This window comes from Falco biarmicus, chromosome 3, assembly GCF_023638135.1.
Source record: "Falco biarmicus isolate bFalBia1 chromosome 3, bFalBia1.pri, whole genome shotgun sequence".
In the NCBI taxonomy this organism is placed as follows: domain Eukaryota; kingdom Metazoa; phylum Chordata; class Aves; order Falconiformes; family Falconidae; genus Falco; species Falco biarmicus.
The window spans coordinates 51,905,995-51,926,540 of NC_079290.1; the positions used below are offsets into that span (position 1 = coordinate 51,905,995).

The 20,546-nt window shown below is 36.6% G+C and overlaps 1 protein-coding gene across 4 annotated transcripts in view; it reads left to right on the forward strand.

Annotated features, from left to right (window-relative positions):
• Positions 1-20,546, forward strand: part of NOL4 (nucleolar protein 4) — a 201,352-nt gene that overhangs the window by 142,233 nt on the left and 38,573 nt on the right. For 3 of the 4 annotated variants that reach the window (XM_056333150.1, XM_056333151.1, XM_056333153.1), the window contains exons 7-8: positions 7,808-7,987; positions 8,726-8,917. In XM_056333150.1, coding sequence (XP_056189125.1) covers positions 7,808-7,987; positions 8,726-8,917 — 372 coding nt within the window. The remainder of the gene's footprint in view (positions 1-7,807; positions 7,988-8,725; positions 8,918-20,546) is intronic. The other variant, XM_056333152.1, reaches the window with a different exon arrangement.

Below are 20,546 nucleotides of genomic sequence, written 5' to 3' on the forward strand. Positions count from 1 at the left end.
TGTTGTTTGTTTTGGGTTTTTTGTAAGGTAGGCTTTTACAAGAGTATAACATTTTAAATAAGATCTTCTGGTTTGATTTGGGGTGTACTAAAGGAAAAGTTTAAATCCTCTATTGGCTTGCGGTTTGCAGAAATCCCGAATTTTGTGATGGAGCTTTTCTATGTGGCAGACTCTGTTTCTCAAATTCACAGAAACTCTGACAGATCCTTCTAAACTTTCAAAATAGTGATTTATGATGCCAAAAATAATTGAGGCTTTTATTTAAGTCTGTCACCATTTAGATTTGACTTTTCAAATCCCACAAGGGACTCTGTATTTTTGCCAAAACCACAGCAGCCACATTTTGCAACATGACCACTTACTGGAGGTTATATAACTAGCTTTTTATAGTATTTGGTTGAAAATACCTGTATTCCTACATCAGTGACAGGAATTCTGTCATTAATAAAACAACTTTGTAAAATAAACGCTGTGAGAGGTAGGCGAGTGTCCTGCTCTGTTAAATTGGCTCTGCCCTGATACTCTCAACACTGGTGGGCTAGGGAGGTTTGGACATGCTTAATCTGATCCTGCAAGAATTCTGCTCCTCCAGAATGAATGGGCAAGGAGCAGGAGCCTTCTTGAATCAGGTAATAAGAGTTTGGTTGTGGGTGAATTAGAAAGAAGCTCACTTAACTATCACCTCTAAATACACTTCATTCTTCTACTTGACTGAGAATTCTTAGCTGCCTCTCTGTTTTCACTCTCTACTTTATTTCTGAGGCTATTTCTGTTAGGGCAAAGTGATATATTTCAATAATGTCAGTCAATACCAATGGGGATAGACCTAGGGTAGACTATATTTTAGCTAAAAGGAAAAAATATATCACAAGAAGATCTGTGTTTCAGGGGTTCCTTCAATTATTTCTTATCTTTCAATTATCCAAATGTCTGTCTATCCAGATAAATCCTGCTGGAATGAAAGTGTCTGGGTAATTTACAGTTTACTTCTACTTACTGCTAATAAATATGCTTCTGTTGAATATTATAAGCAAACAGATAATAGACTGGCTAATTACTGAGAAAGAATAAGTAGGTAGTCTCAGGAACAATCACTGTTCTCTCAGTGGCTACTGTAAAAAAAATGCCTCTGGAGAAAAGACCATGTCAAAGATAATTCAGGAGAAAAATCTTTTTATTTCTTAGTTGCTATTGTAAATAACTGAACAGTTGTCTTCCTGGAGCTCACGTTGTTAACACAAAGCAAACAAAACATCTTTTAGTATTTCAGCATAATACAAATTTTTAAAATGTCTTATACAATCCACAACACTTTACATGTTAGGTAACACTCTATAAGAGTCATACCTATGAAACCCTAGATTTCAGGTCTCCACTCTTCCGGTAAAAATGCTGCTAGCCTCATGCTCCAAATAGCAGAATTATACACAATGACGCCTTCCAATTAACAAGGGAGACATTTTATGAAGGAGCTGGAAAGGCCAACTGTGGTGTAACAAGAAGAGTAAACTGGTCATAGTCAGATGCAAAGATATGGGTAAGATGAGCAAATACGTGACAAGTTTATAAAAATGAAGTTAACTGGATCTTGAAATAAATGGTGAGAAGCTGGATTTGTGTTTGAGGCTTCAGAGTCTTTTACATAATGAGAAAAAAATGATGGGCAGTAAGGTTCCATACACGTGGTAGTCTGAACATTTAAGGGGGCTGTGTAAAAATTATAATAACAGTAAAATCTGGAGGAGAGAAAGGTATAGGATTTAAGAGGTATTGTGGAAAAAATGGCATATTAATGAAAAATAATAGAGAGCTGGACCTCTGTCTATAAAAACTGAAAGAGGATTGCTTAGAATAATAGCTGAACCTTGGTTTTGAAGTTACGCCTCCTGCTTTACGGTTTGAATTGAAAGGAAAAGATAGGAACGTTTGAATTCATAGCTTAACCTCATTTAATACCAAAAGGGCACATATGGCAAATGTATTTTATGTTTTCTTTATGTGTTATTTATATTACATATGTTATAGATTTAATGTAAAAAACCACCCCACTCCCTCCTGTAGGCCAGTTCCATGCAATATGGAAAATACATAGTTTTTGCAGGAAAGGAAGTGGAACACTAAGAATCCAATATTGATTTCAAATATTTTGCATTTCAAATTTGAAAAAAATTCAAATATTGATTTCAAATATAATTTTACGGAGAAGATATAGGACATAATTTTTCCCTTCACCTTACAGGCTTAGCCTTTTAATTTTGTTTTTATGTCAAATAAATGCATGCTTCTTACTCACAGTCAGTTCACTGAAATCCAGTGTGTCACACTTCTTTCAAAAACCTTGTCATATGTAGAATCAGTTGAAAATGTACATGTGAAATAAAAAATTCAGATCGAGTTCTGATTTAATTGACAATCTGGAAAAAAAAGTCTTTGAAGCACTCAAACCTGGTGTCATAAGAATATTCTAATCACTTTCTGAATCATAGGAATGACTTCTATAAAAAATATACACAATAGCACAATGGGAAAATATGTGCAAAAGGACATGTAATCTGCAAGAGTAACTGTGGAAATTGTAGTCTTTTGTGTATGTAGTGGTACAGGGGAAAGACTGAGATGTAGAAAGATAAGGAAGAAAGGGTTGGAGGTACAACTGAGGGGATGAGCAGAACTCTGTCAATGTCAGATTATTTTTTTATTTACTCATTAAAAAATTCTATTTAGTAACTCTTGTGGAGGAAGATTTCTAGAACAGAAACCATGTATAGCCAGTAGAGTGTTTTCATCTCTGCCTACCTCACAATTCCTTTCCCTTCCATGCATTATGTTTTCCATACTACTACTGTCTTGTCAGCACTTCAAATCTCCAGATCTTTTCAGCTCACAGGATGCTGTGGTTTGCAGGTGTCTAATGTAACAACTGAAAGAATTACACACTATCCAACTGTATGTAAATGTAAAATGTAATGTAAATGTGAAAAATGAAGCTTCATTTAAAAAAAAATAATCTGCTGTGCTTCCTTCAGAGGCTTTGTCCCCTTTAGGCATTTTTAAAAAAATCACAAAGCCATTATTTTTCCTATTTTTGGTCATTACAAATAACCAGCCTCAGTAATTAACTTTCTGACACTGAATAACTTTTGTTCTAGTAATCAAGAACCTTCGTTGTACACTCACCAAGATAGCCAAGAGTCTTTCGCTATCAGTTACTGGGAGAAGCCTCCTTCAGTGAGTTCACATGGCATCATCCTCCAAACCATGTCTGATGGCCATACGCCAGTGTCTGAGCCTACCAGGCATTGGGGCACTATAGTAGAATTTATGTTTATTAATGTTCTGGATCACTTCTGCTTTATTTCTCACAGAATAACAGCATGACTTCTGTTGGCAGCTATGGGGTTTCTGCATTACTTCCTTTAGCATGTATGGGGTATTTTTTTATCTTGAAAATACAGTGATAAGCTTTTTCTGCTGTAAGCATGTTAGGAATCAGTCAAACAATAAATTAATATGTCCTCCATAGAAAGGCCTCAAATGGTATACACTCTGCAGTTTTTGGAGTTGCTGTTTGAGAAAGTTTCAGACCAAATAAAGAACAGGCGGACTAGTAAGAATGAGTTCCATAGCATGAATAAATTTATTTTTAAGAGAAGACTGAGGGGAGGGAACATGATAGCAGTCTTCAAATGTCTGAAAGATTCTTGTAAAAAGGGAAGAGATGCTCTCTTCTCCAGGTACACCTGTCCTGCATTGTGGTATGTGGTAGACAGGTAAAAAAGAAATAGTCTTATCACTGTTTATGAAAGTCAGTGAGGGGTGTTATGAATATTTTAGTAATTCTGAAGACAGTGAAACACTGATGCATATTGTTTGGGGGATGCATGGCATTTTTGTCACTGAAAGTCTTAAGATAACAACCAGACAAACAGTGGTCAGGAATGACCTTCTGACCTTGTTCTGTGGCAGCAAAATGAACTAGATGACACTGTGATGTCCTCCCAGATCTTTTATTGTATGATTTGACACTTACTTTACTTCAGGTCACTTTTGTTGCTGGCTTGGAATGTATTGGAAGATGTTGATATTTCATGTCACAAGCTCCTGAAAGCAGGTTGTTAGGCAAGGACCTTTACTTTTATTTTTATAAAGCAGAAGTGTCTAATATTTATTATTGCAAGGAAGAGATTAAAATAATGAACTCAGTACCTTCAGAAAAAGGCAAGGACAAAATGGTCAGAAGATATCATCAACATCTCAGTATTTTTAAGATGACTTTATAATCATCTAAATGTTTGGGGGAGGCAATACTCGTGTCCTTAGCCTTGGCCTCATTTGTTCTTGAATGATTTTTTATTTTACGTTGCTGCCACTTTCTTTTCCAACCCACGTTGTTAAGCACAAAGGTTTCGCCTGTGAAACATCTTGTGTCTACGAATTCTTCCGCTCCATGATTGCTTTAATCTTGCATTGCTGTCAACAGAGATGTGTATGCTCCCTCTACTCCTTCCATGCTTACAGTCTCCTGTCAGCACCAAGGTTTGTGCTTTCATGTAGTGAATTGGAGCCAAGAACTGATCCTGATCTTAAACAGGTTGGCAGAAGAAAATAAAAGCAACCCCAAGAAAAACCCCAAAACGTTTTAACCACCATCGCTTCTCTGACCTATCTCACTGCAGGACCATAAAAACAGGCGTGTCAAGGGGTGTACAGGAATCAATGAGCAGGTTCCTGTCTGGCAAAGCAGCCTTTTGAAATGACAGAGCAAGACCTAAAATTGGAGAATGTGTACTGAGGAAAAATTGTCCTCTGCTGTCCTCCTCCATATTTGTTTAGCGCTGCAGCTGCTTAGTAGAGTACCAGAAGAAAATGCTTATCAGCTTTCACACAACAGCAGAGTCAACACAAGTGAAACAGTCTGTTCCTTCTCTGACTCAATATTCATCTTTCTAGAAATAAAAAAAGTAGAAAATTTATTCTTATCTGAGCTTTTGTAACCTTTTCCCTCAGTTTGTTGACAAGAGCTAGGAAAACCCCCATCTTTTTTTTCCTGGTACTGTACACAGTCTTCATATCCATGATGAATCAATATGGATTCCTGCCATGCAACTTTCTCAGAGTATGTTATTCTCCACGGTTCATTTAAGATCCTAAAGTTGTTATTGAAATAAATATTTTGGAGAAGTCATTGGAAAAGGCTCCTTATGCGACACTTTCTTTAAAAAAGCCCACAACTATTGCATTTTTGAGAGACATAGCTAATCCATTTTGGCCTGAATTTCTTTCCTTCTCAAAAGCAAATCTCAGTCCTGGTGCATAATTTATGATCTTGGCATCCAGCCCAAACATATGTACATACTGAAATCAGTTTTGCATCTGTTTAAGTTTATGCACAGGAGTAGTCTAATTGGATTTAGTCTGATGAAAATGACTCATGTGAAATCAAGTGTTTGCAGAATAAGGGTTTCAGACGGTAGGGTTCTTCAGGGCAGTAGCTTCTACAGCTTTATGTGGCACGTAGCACATGGAATAGCTTTTTAATTATCTAGAAGCCCTCTGCATGCTGTAGCACAAGGGGAAACAAAGTACAAAAGAACAAGTCTTGCGGTATAAGTCAGAGCTTCCACTGCACAGCACTTGGACACAATTACAGTAAGTCTACCAATTGTAACCATCTTTTTCAAAACATTTCTTCTGGGAATTTCTTCAGGATCAAGGAATATCATTCTTTTTTTTTTTTTTTTTTTTTCCCTTCATAACAGCTTGCTTACGCTATAGCTGCTGGCCTTCTTGTAGCCATTGGCCAGGTTAAACACGGTTGCTTATATATGCTAGACATTTATGTTATAGACATCATCTCCTATCAGGATGGAACCATATTCTACTGAAGTCTGATAATTCAGTGGATTCAACACCTCCTACAGGGAGGAGTTGCCTGAATGGGCAGCAATGTAGATATTCATCATCTTCACAGAACAAAATACCAGTATGTCAAGAAAAGGAACAGGTCTTTTTTACTGCTTTCCCAGGTCTTACCTTCCCATGCTATCTTATGTCTATCTCATGCTGAACCCTCAATAATTTCTTGCCTCATAACTGTGCAGTCATAGGCTGTAGGAAGGGAAGAGGTGATGGTGAGCTCGCTACTTGTTGAAGGTGTTTGTATCCAGAGGATGGCTCTTCTGTTTTCTTTCAGTGTTTTCTCATTCTCCCTACATCTGCAGTAATGGTCGAGGGAATGGAGAGTGGTCTCAACACTGAAGAGACTCAAGGAAGGGGACGAGAGAGGCTGCAAGATCTGATGTTAGGAGCACTAGGGATTAAAAAGTGGAACCCCAGGGGATTTGTACTGTCAGTATATAGTCTAGGGAGGATAGATAAAAAAAGGAAGGCTTGGGGTATGAGTGCTGTTAAGTCAAGGCAAGGAAATGTATGGGAGTGACTCCAGTGGTGTACTACAGGGCCAACATAAGATGGTAGTAAAAACAGGGAAAGAAAAAAGGAAGGTGGGAGTAAGAATATTAAGCAAGTATACCTTAAAGATGAATGGTTTTGTTGGCCTTTCCCTCCAACCTCAGTGCCCAGCTACATTTGTTGTTGGTGAAAACACCCTGAAATAAAGACGTTTTTAAGAAGCTGAAAATGTAGATGAAGGCATGTGATTTTCAGTATTTGAAATATATTTTTGTTTGAGGCATTATGCTCCTGACTTTTGGTGACATTGAGGCAGAAGGCACCTGAAAAAGTGTGTATGTGAAGTTCCTCATGTAGCACTTGATTTAGGACTCTGATGTTAATAGACTACAGTATTAACTTACTTTGAAGTAAGAGAGAAAAATATTTAAATATTACAGGATTTAAATATTCTAGAAGTAAAATTGTGCTCTGAATTATATAAACATGAACCTGATGGTTCTGGTGAAGATACTTTCTGATACTGTTGTGTGACTCAGGGAAAGCTTTGATCTTTAAGTGTTAAGTTGTAGAGGGCTTCTTACTAGTATCTTTTTGTGGTCTGCAGTTTGAAGTGCATGCAGAGGAAACAGGTAACTGAAGTCTTGATATTTCAGGGGAAAGCAAAGTATTGACTTTTGGTAATTGAAAAGTTTTTGGTCATACAAATGTGTATGCTTTAATGAGATGGTCATCTGTTTCATCCAGCAATCTGAATTTCTGCTCAGGGGGAAGTTCTGAATGCTGATATGCAAAGAGAAAATGGTTTTACTACATGATTCTCAGAAGAGCATTCAAAATCTACACACGTAACAAACCTACACATTTCTAATCCTTTCTGGTGTTTTGCAGGTGAAACCAGAACATAATCATCTCCATGTTTTGAATAAATTATTGCAGCTCTTGATAATAATTCATATCGATTGGATCAATATCAGTGTTTCCTACTTAAATTCTCTTTGCCTTAAATGTGTAATTCTTAATCCTTCACAGTTTTGTGCAAATTAACTGCCCCTTCTTTACATCTTGTCCAATACAAGGCAGTTGGTATTTGTAAGATACTTCTGCAGGTAGTACTTAAACAAGGTTGTATAGCAAAGATCTCATGTTAACTGTAATCATCATAGGTAATTCATTTGTTAATTGATTTACTGAATTTGCAGCCGGTCACGTTTTTTAAAGTACTGAAATGAATGTTATTGGGAATTGCTCTTACAAGAATTATAAGCACTTTATGTTAATAATAAAGAATAAAAAGAAATCATGGAATTATTTAAATATTTATAAAGCATTTTTATGAGTAGACCTTATTTCCATGCTGAATTTTTACAAACATATTCTTTTTGTCTATTTTCAGTCCCCTGCACATAGCTATTCAAGCTATGACTCTGGCAAGAATGAGAGTGTAGGCAGAGGTGCTGAAGATCTGTCTCTGAATCGAGGAGATGAGGATGAGGATGACCATGATGAACAGGAAGATCCTGAGAAGGTTAATGAGTCAGATGGGGTAGAAGCTGAGCGACTGAAAGCTTTTAACGTAAGTCCTCTTGCACTTGTCTTGTTTACTTCTGCTATTCCTTTACATTGTTATTTATGGGTAAGTTTGACAATATTAAAGGCACATTAATTTAATTTGCAGGATTTTTGTTTCAATTATTATTTTAATGCACATTGAACTCTTGCCAACAGAAAACAGATTTACTGTGTTTTATTTAGAATTTTAAGGCAGAGTGCCATCTTTACCAGTGAGGAAAACAAAGCTTTGTTTTGTATGTGTGCATGTGCGCCCGTGTGTGTGTATGTGGATGTGTGTATGTGCATGTTCACCCATTGAATGGAAAGGGGCTGTAGCTAGTTTATCAGAAGACCATTCTGGTGGTCAGCTGTTCTCTATTGCTTTCCCAATGTATGTAATTATGCATGAAAACACAAGCAATTGTTCAAACGAAAAAGTGAGCATCAGTTCTACAAAACGATTAGCAATCACAGCTTATTGTTAATAATGAAACTTAAGCAGTGCTTGTTTTCACAGTCTGTTCTGGTTTATCTCACAAGTTCTGTGTCCTATAGACTATTCTTTTCTTGTCTATTTTTTTAATCGGCCCCCAGAAAATAACACTTTAAAGAACTGTTTGCTTAATATTTCTGGCTTCCCATTACAAAGCTCTTCAGTGGATAGAAAAAATGTCTTCCTATCAGTAATCAAGACAGGAAGCTAGGAAGAGAAGAGAGCCGCCCTCCAAACCCATCTCCTCTGTCTCCCTCTTGCCAACAGATGTTTGTCAGGCTGTTTGTAGATGAAAACTTGGACCGAATGGTCCCAATCTCTAAGCAGCCCAAAGAAAAGATCCAGGCTATCATTGACTCATGCAGGCGACAATTCCCTGAGTATCAAGAGCGTGCCAGAAAACGCATACGTACTTACCTCAAGTCCTGCAGGCGGATGAAAAGAAGTGGTTTTGAGATGGTGAGTTTTGATTTAAAACCCAGCCCTAGTTTCCATCAAAACCCCATACGTAAATCCATGGCACTATTTTGTTTTCATCTTAGTGTCTTTTTTTTGTTTGTTTATTTTTTTTTGGTAATACCAGGTCAGAGGTTTCTTTTCCCCGCCTTCATTCTTCCTGAACTTACTCCCTTCGTTCACTGGTTTAAAAATGCTTTGAGACATCAGAGTTCACAAGATGAGCTAGTATGGATGTATAGAAAAAGAAGAACAAAGCAAGGCATAAGGAGGGAAACCAGATGATCACATATATAGTGACTTATTTCCTACTGTAGGTTACAGTTAGAGATTTTTGCCTTGCTGTAAGTCTTGAAAAGTCTTGCAGTAAGATGGATTTTTCTTTAAAATGCCTCTGGTAACTGGATTTCTGTGAGCTTTGTAAAAATTAGATCCTGCTAGAGAAGTGCTATACCCAGGAAAATACCCAGTGTAGTAACACTGCACTGGCAATGGTTTTAGCTTTGGGGTTTTTTCTTGTACATTATAGCCTACCAGTTATCAGTAGAAGTTACTCCTTTGATATCTTCCAATTGATATATAGGTGTGCAAAACACGTTAAATGGTTTAAAAACACAGATACCGAGCTTACAGTTTGAGCATCCAAATGCTTTAGTAATTGTTATTTAACCAAAACCCATGAAAATTATGATGGTATTCAACTGTCAGTGTTTTCAGACATTAATATATTACTTAGTAGCACAAGAGTGGGCTAATAATAAATCTTCTTTTGTACTTCCAAACCCCAGAAAATTTGGAAGAAACTAAATAGCTACACATCTTATGGTTGATGTGCTTTAGCTATCTCTCTGGCCTTTAGATGACAATAAAATCACCTCATCATTACAAATAGTTATCATTTAGTGATTAAACATATCATTTTTTTTAATGAATCATCTGCAAACCCATTAGTTACATTTAAAAATTACTGGAGATGATTGAATTTTACTGATTCTCTCTTTCTCTCTTTCTCTTCCTGCAGTCTTTGCAGAATGCTTATGATTTCTCTATGTTGCTTAAGATGTTAACTGACAGTTTTAAGAACAAAGTATCAGGTTTATTTGTAGGGTAAGACTGTTACTGCATAACATGAAAGGCAAAGACAGAAAATAAATGTATGTGTTTGTGATTCTAATCTTCTGCATGATTTTATTATTTGAAACATTGGGATAACACTGTTTCTGAACAATGGAAACACAGATGAAGAGAGACAGGTAGAATAAAGGACATCTGTACAGATAAAAGTGCCAAAGACTGACTGGTGGTGTACGTGTCAGATTGCAGCCTTCCAAAATAAAAGAAGGAAAAACAGAAAGAAAATATTTTCTACGATACACTAAGTAGCATCAAATTGCATCTACTCATTCTGGCTGAAAATAATTCAGCAACATCAAGTTCAGCTTTCACAATGCAAAATATTTTTATTTTGCTGTACTTTCAATTGAATATACTTACAAAATTAGCTAATGCTAGCAAGTCTCCTCACTGTTCCAATTTATGGCCTCATTACTGTCATTATTCACACTGATGAGCAGTTATGTAAACTGGCTCATTTTTTGTCATCTGAAAGACTTGCACAACTGTTTTGCGGTAGGAATAAGGGGCTTACAGTCTGACCCATAAGAGCTAGCTTGGCTTGACTTCAGTGCACATTTGCAAATGTTACTTTCATACGAATAAAGGTTGCAGGAGCAAATTTATTCCTGGGAGGAGAAAAGGAGCAAAGATTACCAGGAACATGAATCAAATAGGCAGTCTTTATAGTTCAGAAATATTCCCTGTTTTTATACAGTTTATGATGGGCTTTATTTATTTTTAAACAAAAAAAATTACCCTTTAAAATATTGACTTTGCTGCCTATGAACGGAAGTGGCAAAGCACTGGAGCTCATGCCAAAGATTTCAGCCCTCTTGGGCCTGAAAGGAAATCTCCTGCTTTCCTGTTCACAGGTAGGAACACAAGCCAAAGACTATGCAAAGGCTTTGGAGGAGCTCCCATTAACTTCCTAAGAAAATAAGTGGTTGTTCATGTTTATGTCTTAAATAATTCGGAAATGTAATATGTATCCATTTGTTGTTTTTAATTATTTTCTGGTTTTTAAATTACCGTATCAACATCTCCTGGTAATAGGCAGCCTTTAAAAATGCTACCATGGACAGAGACGCTTGACTGTATGATTGTTTTGTATGTACTTACTGTTTTGACAGTGGAAAAGAATCACTTTGTCTGGATAATAGGATTTGTTCAAAACACTCATGAAGGGACATGTTGGTGTTGATTTGCATAACGTAGTACCCTCAGATACAGCAAAACGGGATAATGATCTCCTCAGGAGCAACAGTGCTACCGTTGTTATATTAAATAGGATGTCAGATAATAATCTCCACGGGAGATGTCTTTTGCTGTAGACTTATTAAACACAAATTTTTCATTTTGTTCAGCTTCAGAATGCTACATTTTGAGCATCTACTTGCAAGAGAAAAAGAGAATAATCTTATATATGGCATATGACAGTTCAGACTGTGTGGAACACTTCAGCTGTTCAGCATCATATTGTGAAGTGAAAAGAAAATGTACACGCTAAGTTAAATAAGTGTAAGACTGCATGGTAAAGATGAAAAAGCATGCCTGAAGCCTGTTTCTGTCAATTATTTGCCATCTGTAGTCCAGACAACAATCCTTGCTATATAACAGGCCAGTTCTAGCTCTGAGGCAATGGGACAGGCTCAGTCTCATGAGTGTTCATATTGTTAATTAATGTGTTTCATAGTATTAATATTTTTAAGAGATTGGTTATAGTCATTACACTTCTGCTTATGACAGATGTCTGTGGACTCCAAGGCAGCTTGCATAGCTTCTTTTTACAAATATTCCTTTGAGGAGGTCCCTTTCTACATTGGAAATGCTTTCCCCATTTGACTGTTTAGCTTGTAATTGTGCCTTTTGCATTCTGACACAAGCGCATCCCTCAACAAGGCACTGTTTTTCTCATTAATTGTAAGATTGTTTTTCTCCTCCAATTGTCTCTTGCTTATAGATTGTTGAGAATGTTTTTTTACTAATTTCTATGGTCTTGCTCAGAATCTTTCGTTGGGAGGGAAGTTTGTCAAGTTCTGAAATCACTGGCTTTTGGAGGGGATCTCTAGGTTGTGCTCCACCTGCGCTATGCTGCAGCACTTCGTGAACTTCTTAATGTTCTTAAATAAATTCTTTCTTTTTTTCTTCATTAGCCCATACGCAAAAGAAAAAAAAATATTATTGCCTCTTTCTCAAGGACTAATATTAATGAGAATTCCTTTATATACATTAAGTGTTTTGTGACCTATATATGCTATACAAGAGGAGTTTTCTTTCTGAAATGGTCAAATGACCTGTTTCATTATTTTAAAATCCATCCTTTAGACTTGTCCCAGCCCCTGTATCTATAGAAAACTGCCAATGAAAAAAAAAAATAGTAGACAGCTGCTGAGGATATGTGGTATGTATTTATTTAGCTACAGTCCATAAAAATTTTAGATGCTAGAAATAATCAAATGCATTTGAACTGACTTAATAATTACATTTTCTTACTACTGTCTGCTTTGTCCCATCCTCATGATCTCCTATCATCAGTCTCACTGCATTCAGTTTGAAACTGCATCTTACAGTATCTTTTTACAGTTATGTCATTTTTTCTGTGTGTATCCTAATGCAAGAGCAAGGTTTTAAACTGTCATTCACAAAGTGATTCTTCCTTTTGTTTAAGCAAAAGGAAACCCTCCTTCCTAGGCACTACTGTAATACAAAGTGATAGTATCAAAGAACAAAGTGCTCTTATATATTGGAGAGAAAAGGCTAGTCACAAATGTTTTTCATTGTCAGAAAGCAAGTTTGGATGTGTCAGAGAAAAGTCACACTATGCCTGAAGACAGTTCCTCAGATCCCTGTGTTGTTCATCCTAGCCCCTTCTGTCCTATCACCAACCGCAATAACAAATAACTGAGCTCTTTATCTTTTGCTGCTTCTGTCATTTGGTTTTGCAACTCTGAACATCTTGATCAAGGTGTTTAAAATACGTTTAGAGGCTTCGAGTGCTTCTGTGTTGTGACTGAGAAATTTTTGGGGGGACTGGTTTTCAGAAGGGGGTACCTTTTCTGAAATTTGCCTTGTTAAGATTTCTCCGGATAGACATCTAGCCTCTGTTTTTAAGTTTTAGCTTTAGAGAGGGGAAGCTTTCATTATTTACTGAATTGAGTGCTGAATAGTCCAGCTGGCCATGCAGTCACATGGCTTTTCGGTCCTCCAGCCCTGTTATGGCTGGAAAGGTCTTAAGTGCTTTCAGGAAGATGAGGGTCTGTGGATCCAGGGACTCATGCTTAATCTTGATTAATGAGCTGGGAAGCGTTAAGGAAATTATCACAAAAGCAGTTACGTGAAGATGTACAAATAATAATAGATTTGTTGCTCTGTTGATTGGTCACTTTCTAAGCATCTTACCCTTGTTTGACAGTGGTTAGTTTATGTAACAGTCTGATGGCTGAAAAAGGGCAAAGCTTTCTCTGACAAATTTTTATTTTTTCCATTAGGTCTCACATCCTTAAAAAACATATTCTATAAACAGTTTCCCTAAGACTATTAAATATTACACAGACACACACCCCAAACAATTAAGTGATTACTCATATGACTTTTAAGAACTACCTTGTAAATTTGTCTCAGATACCTTGTGCTTTTAAATAACTTTTGGAAGTATCGGCAATTTTGGAAAAGAGAGTGGCAGAAGAAGTTATACTTTTTCCAATAACCTTGGAAAATGTGAAGTAGTTAACTTTGAAAAAGGCATGATATTTGGAAAAAGAATTAAAACTAAAAAAATAAAAAATACCTAGCAACCTGACAGTAATTAGTCTTCTACATTCTGTGACAGATGTAAAGATAGGAATGCAATTTTGATATTTGTTTCACTTTTTCAATTGCATTTCAAAGAAAACCAATCCCCTTCAAAATGGCAATAAGTTCTGATGTAGGGGGAAAAAAAATTTTATGGAAAAAATATATGGTGTAAAGGAATGTTGACCCTGATGACTTGTAAACTTTAAATCAGACAAAAAGTAGTAAATATGTCAGTTTTTCTTATACCTCTGCTGCAGTGTTACTTGATAGCTGGTTTGTGCCACTAGGTTAAGGACAGGGAGCCAGTTCAGTATCTGTTTAGGGGAAACAGGAGATAATGTTGAATCAGATTCAGTTTTTCCTAGTCCTCTGGAGTTTTGCTAGTAAACTGTTTGCTTTTGGAGTGTCAAATCCAATCTCCACCTAACTCAGAAGGAGTTAGTTCAGCATGACAATTCCTGGGCTTCTCTGTCACTATGAAATACCAGATTCATTTGGGACAGAGGTAATCTTACCTAAGTTTGATTGAGAAATTAGGTGACTTGGACTCCCTTAGTAATTGGTGAAGGGCTTAGATAAACCAATCCAGAGAGGTTCATTCCCAGCTGTCTCATGAGTCAGCTTCTGGAGATACCTGTCTTTCCAATCAAACAAAAAAGAATCCTAGATGACTAGTTTAGACAAAATACTTGTGTTTTAGGTGGATAAGGTCAGACAGGTATTCTTTTTTCACATATTTTTTATTTATTCACATAGTCATTTAAAATTTCTGCTAGCTCCACTGAAACCACTTTCTCAAATAAGTGGAGCAGGACTTGGTCCCATATACAGGCGCAGCAGCAACAGTAGGAGCAGAATGGTGGTTGATTGGAATGTGTTGCTTGCTTAACATTTAGGCAGGAATATGAATATGTTAATATATATATGGATATATTTAGGTGCTGTCATAATCAAGGTGCAACATGCAATGTTTCAATTAAATGTACTTTAAAGCTGAAAAGTTAAAAAATTGATGTGACGATCACTGAACATTTTAGAAAGCCTCTTCTGCCATTAATTAAAAAACATTTCTAGTTATATCTTTGAATTCCTTACTAGGTGTTACAATTGAGTATCACAAGACTGCAAGACTGAGCAAAATATATCAAAACCCAGACTGAAATGCAGTGCTACAAGCATTAAAATGCCAGTCCGGTTTTTCATATTTCACTATTCTGTACTAACTGACAATTATAAAAGTATGTCCAATAGAGTGCAGTACTGTACTTCAGTCTGTAAATTTAAAAATACTCTGTGGAAAGGTTTCTGAATTCTTTGTTACTGTGTAGTGTAGGAAAGTTCTGTGTCATACATTTCACTGCATTACACTCACTAAAAAATCTCATTTGAAGATAATGCGTACCCTCTCTTATAAAGTGTTTTGGATATTTTCTATGAAAATACTCTCTTTAGCAATTGCATACTGTTATAAATATGTTGGGGATTTTAACACATTGTGTTAGAACTTAGTAAGTTTATTATGAATGAGTTGTGGCGTATTTGCACTATTTCATTTTGGAAATGAACTAGCCTTACGGGACCTAAGGAAAAAACTGACATGAAGGAAAGCACTAGTGAGTATCATGTTGTTAGGAGCACCAACATGCAAAGAAGTGCTTAGTGGTACCTCTGGAAATACTCGGTTACTGTCAGTGAGGTATCGTAGGCATTCATCTTCACCTTCAGATGCCCAATCACTGTGGAAAATTTAGAGCTTTTTTTTTTTTCAAGTTTGAGTAATAGTTAAAATATTTTCTCATTCACATTTTTGTATTAGAGTTCATACATCTTCTCCCAAGTAACAAGCAATAGGACAAGAGAAAATGGCCTCAAGTTGCACCAGGGGAGGTTTAGATTGGATGTTAGGAAAAATTTCCTCACAGAAAGGGTGGTCAGGCATTGGAACAGGCTGCCCAGGGAAGTGGCTGGGTTACCATTCCTGGAGGTATCTATAGGACCTGTAGATGTGGTGCTTAGGGATGTGGTTTAGGAGTGAACTTGGCAGTGCTGGGTTAATGGTTGGACTTAGGTGATCTTAGGGTCTCTGTGAACAAAATTGTCACTTTCATGTTTATGCGCTCACAACTGCCTTATACTGAAAGATCTTTTCAGTATTAATTTGCCTAAACTAGAGAGTAGTATTATGCACAAATGTCAGGTTATAAATTTTGGCATTTTAGCAGGTGTGCATGTGTGCCCATTATCTGAAATAATAGCTTTATTTTTCCATAACTGAGTCTGGTGTAATATGAGTATCTAGACCAAGCTTCTGTATGACAGCTTTGTGTTTTATTTATATAAATACTGGATTTCACAAAAAATGCCAAGGTAGACAACATCTTTAACCACAGGAGGACAGCATGTACAGCAGATTGCAGACTTATTTTTGGTGAATATTCTGCTCCTAGTGGTTTAGACTGAAATACAATCTATTCTATCAGTAATTGGTAGATTTTTACCGAAAAAGTACACTTGAAATGAGAATATAGCAGGTTTTTAGATTCCTTATAGAAACACAGAAACTGTGTGAATGTGCCCAAAAGGGTATTTTGTTTCCCATGAAGATCCTGCAAAGCTACCTCCCTTTAAACAGAAGACCTGGTGATATTGTATACAGTTGGCATAATGCAAATGGGTATTTTACAGCACATTGAAAGTGCCAGTCTCTTTTATGTTAAGGAATCAGAGATTATACTAATAGAGCTCATTTCTAGAGAATTTGAGCCAAGGATTTCTGATTTCAACTACTAAAAAATCAGCAACCTTACAGGACTACTCTGTAACTCCAGAAAGGCACTTTATTTTTTGAGAGCCAGATCTAAAGACCACCAAAGCCATGGAAGAATCTTCATTAGCTTTAATGTTCTTTAAAGGAGACCAACAGTTATTTGACTACAAAGAAGTATTGACTAATTTGATTTTTCATTAAGAAATCTGCAAAACTATATCTGTCAATAATTTGTGCATATTTCAGAAAGCGATAAGGGGATGAGTGTATAAAGTCTTCATGTCAATTTGCACAAAAATGATTTATCTTAAAACCATGCAATAGTTCCTTTCCAATATGGTGGTTATGTGTGCTTGTTGCTTTGTCGTCGTTGTCATCTACAGGCTCTGTGATGGTCAGAATAATCAAGTTTAAATTATCTTGAAATGCAGTTTCAAATGTATGAATAGACTAGAGGGGGTTGGTCATATCCCTTGGGCTACTGAAGGAATTTCAACCACTTCCTGAGTATTGGTTGCTTCAAAAGATGTTAAAAACAGACGCATCCACATGTACATGAAATTTAACAGGTTTCCCTTACTACTTTTGTCAAAATGCTCTTCACCTACATCATGTTAGAGGCTGAATGTTAGTTGTGTCAACTGAAGAGATGTACAAAACCAAAAAAAATATGTGTGTTCAAAATGTGGCTGCTATTTTAGTGCAGTCACAAGCAGTATTGCGTTTCCAAGTAAATACAAAAGAATTCTGTATACTGCTGCTGTGTGATGGACAGAGGCATACAGTCTTTTCAGAAGGTCTGTATTAAGCTGTTTAACAGATTCCCTGTAAGTTTTATTCATCTCTTCACCTGAAAGTTATTGTAAAATTTTCACATGCCTCCCTTCTATCTGTCAGTTGTTCAAAATGACAAAAATGTTATCCTGCCATCTAATTTTGCAATGTGAATTGCTTGTTTTGGTAGACTAATATTTAGAGGCTTGCTTCCTTTCTGTTGCTTTACACATGAGTAGTTCCAGTATAGTTATTTCTTGCTTTACGTCACTGTGAAGTGAAAGAAATTCCAGACTGGGGCTGTGAATATTATGTATCAAACAACACTAGGTGCATTCTACCAGTAAAGGTTGACCAGGAATTTTTTGATAATGCCTTTATTTTTTCCCCTTTTAGAAACGTTAGTTTGTCAAAGATTTTCTGTTTTGACATACTCCAGTAAAATGAAACCTGGCTTCCTGCTAGTCCAATGGGCAGGCTGGGGATCCAGGGATTGTGGAGGGAGCCCTCGGAAATAAGGACTCCTTGTCTCCCACATTTCCTGCTGTAGTCCCAAACATGCAGGAACCAGCACTCAGCTCCCAGGAGCCTGGGAAGCTAGAAAACTCTGATTTGGCTGAGATCTGCAGGATCCCTTCTGCAGAAACGAATGAAGTTGCTTTTGCCACGTTTTCCACAGCCTTTATGTCTCACCCTCAGACAGGGAGTTGAGAAATGTTCAGAACCCCGCAAGGACCTGGATGCTTGAGCTTGTTACAGAAGTGGTTTTGTAGCTGATAGACCTGACAGATATCATGAATAATCAGAAGTATAGAAGATGAGGAAGTTAAGCTAAACCAAAAGGGACCTCTGAGATTAGAAGATGGGGCTATTAATTCAGTTTATTTAAGAAACATTTTGAAAAAAAGTGGATATTTCAAAGCAAATTTTCCTCTTAGGCAAGGCTTTACAAAATTGATCTTTTTGACATTTCACAGATACGACATCTCATGGAACAGAAAATCTTTTCTTTAACAGCTTTACTTTTAGTGACAGAGGACTGTGTTCATCTTCTCAGTGAGTGCAAGACTAGACAGCCTGAGCTGATAGGACCAAACCTTGATCAGATGATTTTTCACCTGTGCTTTGTTACAGTAATTTTCTCCCCAGGTGATTTAACCGTACATTCATTACGTTCTCCCTAAGGTTCACTCTAGATAGTTCTTGACATGAACATATCAACAGCCAGCTGCAGTGATGAGTAAGAGAAATTATGGGCTAAAAGATATTTCAAGAGGCAGATACTCCATTACCTGGAGATTTCCTCTTTTTTTTTGGAGGTACTAACTTTGAGTTCAGTATTTCAACAGTGAGCACATTGCACTCCTTTTCAGAGAGAAGCACATGACTGCTTGATCTTTATGGTAATTCTTTATTTATTATTTTATAAAAATACTTCAATAAACCTGTTATCTCCCATAAACAAATAAGCTGTAGGAACTTGGGTTCGTTTTACTTTTTGGTCAGAACATTACTTTTTTGGCTCATATGCCACCTTCCAAAAATCTATTGAGAGATATATATCTAATTCTAATTAATCATTAAAGATCTGAGCTGGAGGAATTAAGCAGGTGTTTACTCACCACTTTTCAAGAACATCATTGTGTGGCCACTGCTACGGGACCACACTGAGACTTCCATGAAGCCAACATAGTCAATGTACCTTGAACATACATAAAACTGTGGCATGTACAGTGATACTTGGCCACCAAATGTGAGGAGGGATCTAGTGTGGCTAAGTGATGCAATAATGAGTTCAGAGTAACATCACCATTCTAGGGAGGCAGAATAATAAATATAATGCTTTCTCAGTGAAAACCCTCTGCAAAGACTTACTCCCTCCTCTGGAGCTCTGAGGAAGCTGTCTGCTTTAATGTTAACTTCTGTAGCGACACCAGGGTTTAACATCAGCATCCCTCATCTCTTAGACTGATTTATTTTCAAAACTGGAAACAAGTTCAATAGTTTGTTCTGTCAAATCAATCCAAGTATGTTTTGTTGTCGTATTGCAGTCTCTGATTGTCTTTCTTGCACAGCTATCATGCTGATGCCAGAGTGCTTGTTCTTGTATGCGTGGGGAGAAATAAGCCTATTGCACTAGTGAGGGAGAACCATAAATCCCTGTCTAATTCTAAAGGCTAGTTCAGCTTCTGCTCCCAGACAAACTGTAGTCCCATGCATTAGGAAAAGTACAGTGTCAGATTAAAACCTGGCATTCTGTAGAGCAGATCCAAAGTCAATAAATCAACTTTAATTTTTAAAGGTAAAAATGTAATATTAGTAACAGTTGGGCTCCACAGTTTCTGGAATGTTATGAAAAACATAAAATCAGTTGAGCCAATATAATGAATCTGTTCTAAGAACTGTTCAGTTCTAAGAACTGAATGGGAGTTCTTCAAAACTTGCTTCTAAAACTCAGTGACATTTCATAGCAGGTTCATATTCATGCTTTTGGATGTAAGAAGGTAAAACTCTTAAAAAAAGAACAAAGCCCGCCACCAAAATAATCAACAGCAAACAAAAACCACCCCAAAAACCCAACACACATGGCCAGTTCCTCGGTAGGTATACATTTACATAGTTATTTTGAGTTCAATGAAGCTCTGAAAATTTATGGAAGTTCAGAACCTGATTCAAAAAATTGCGGTCTCTGGAATGAGCTTGTATGTAACACATTACCTGTGTTATTATCCCCATTTTCTTTATTTTCTTGGTAGTTCAGATATTTTTGTATATATCTTTGTATATTAATGAAAAAGATGGATTTTATTGTAAGCATCATTCAGAAAGATTGTTTTGCATGTAATTAGCAAAAAAAGGTGTTTAAATGTTCTTCTTAATGAAATGGCAAGAAAGATCATGTTTGAGTTCATAACCAACAATGGACCTAAAAAGATTTTAGCATTCCTTGTTTTTTAGGGATTCATTGCACCTTTAACCGAAAACATAGTATGCTATGAAGGCAGTAATGAAATGTTTTGAATTGGAAAAAAACCCCGTACCTAGCTGAACCACAAAATATCTACGATGTTGGAAGGCTGGCATTATCAAAAGAAAAACAGTGTTTTTTAAAAAAGTCATTTTAATCACATCAATCATGTTGTAGCAAGAATGCAAATATTCATATACTACAGATTGAGA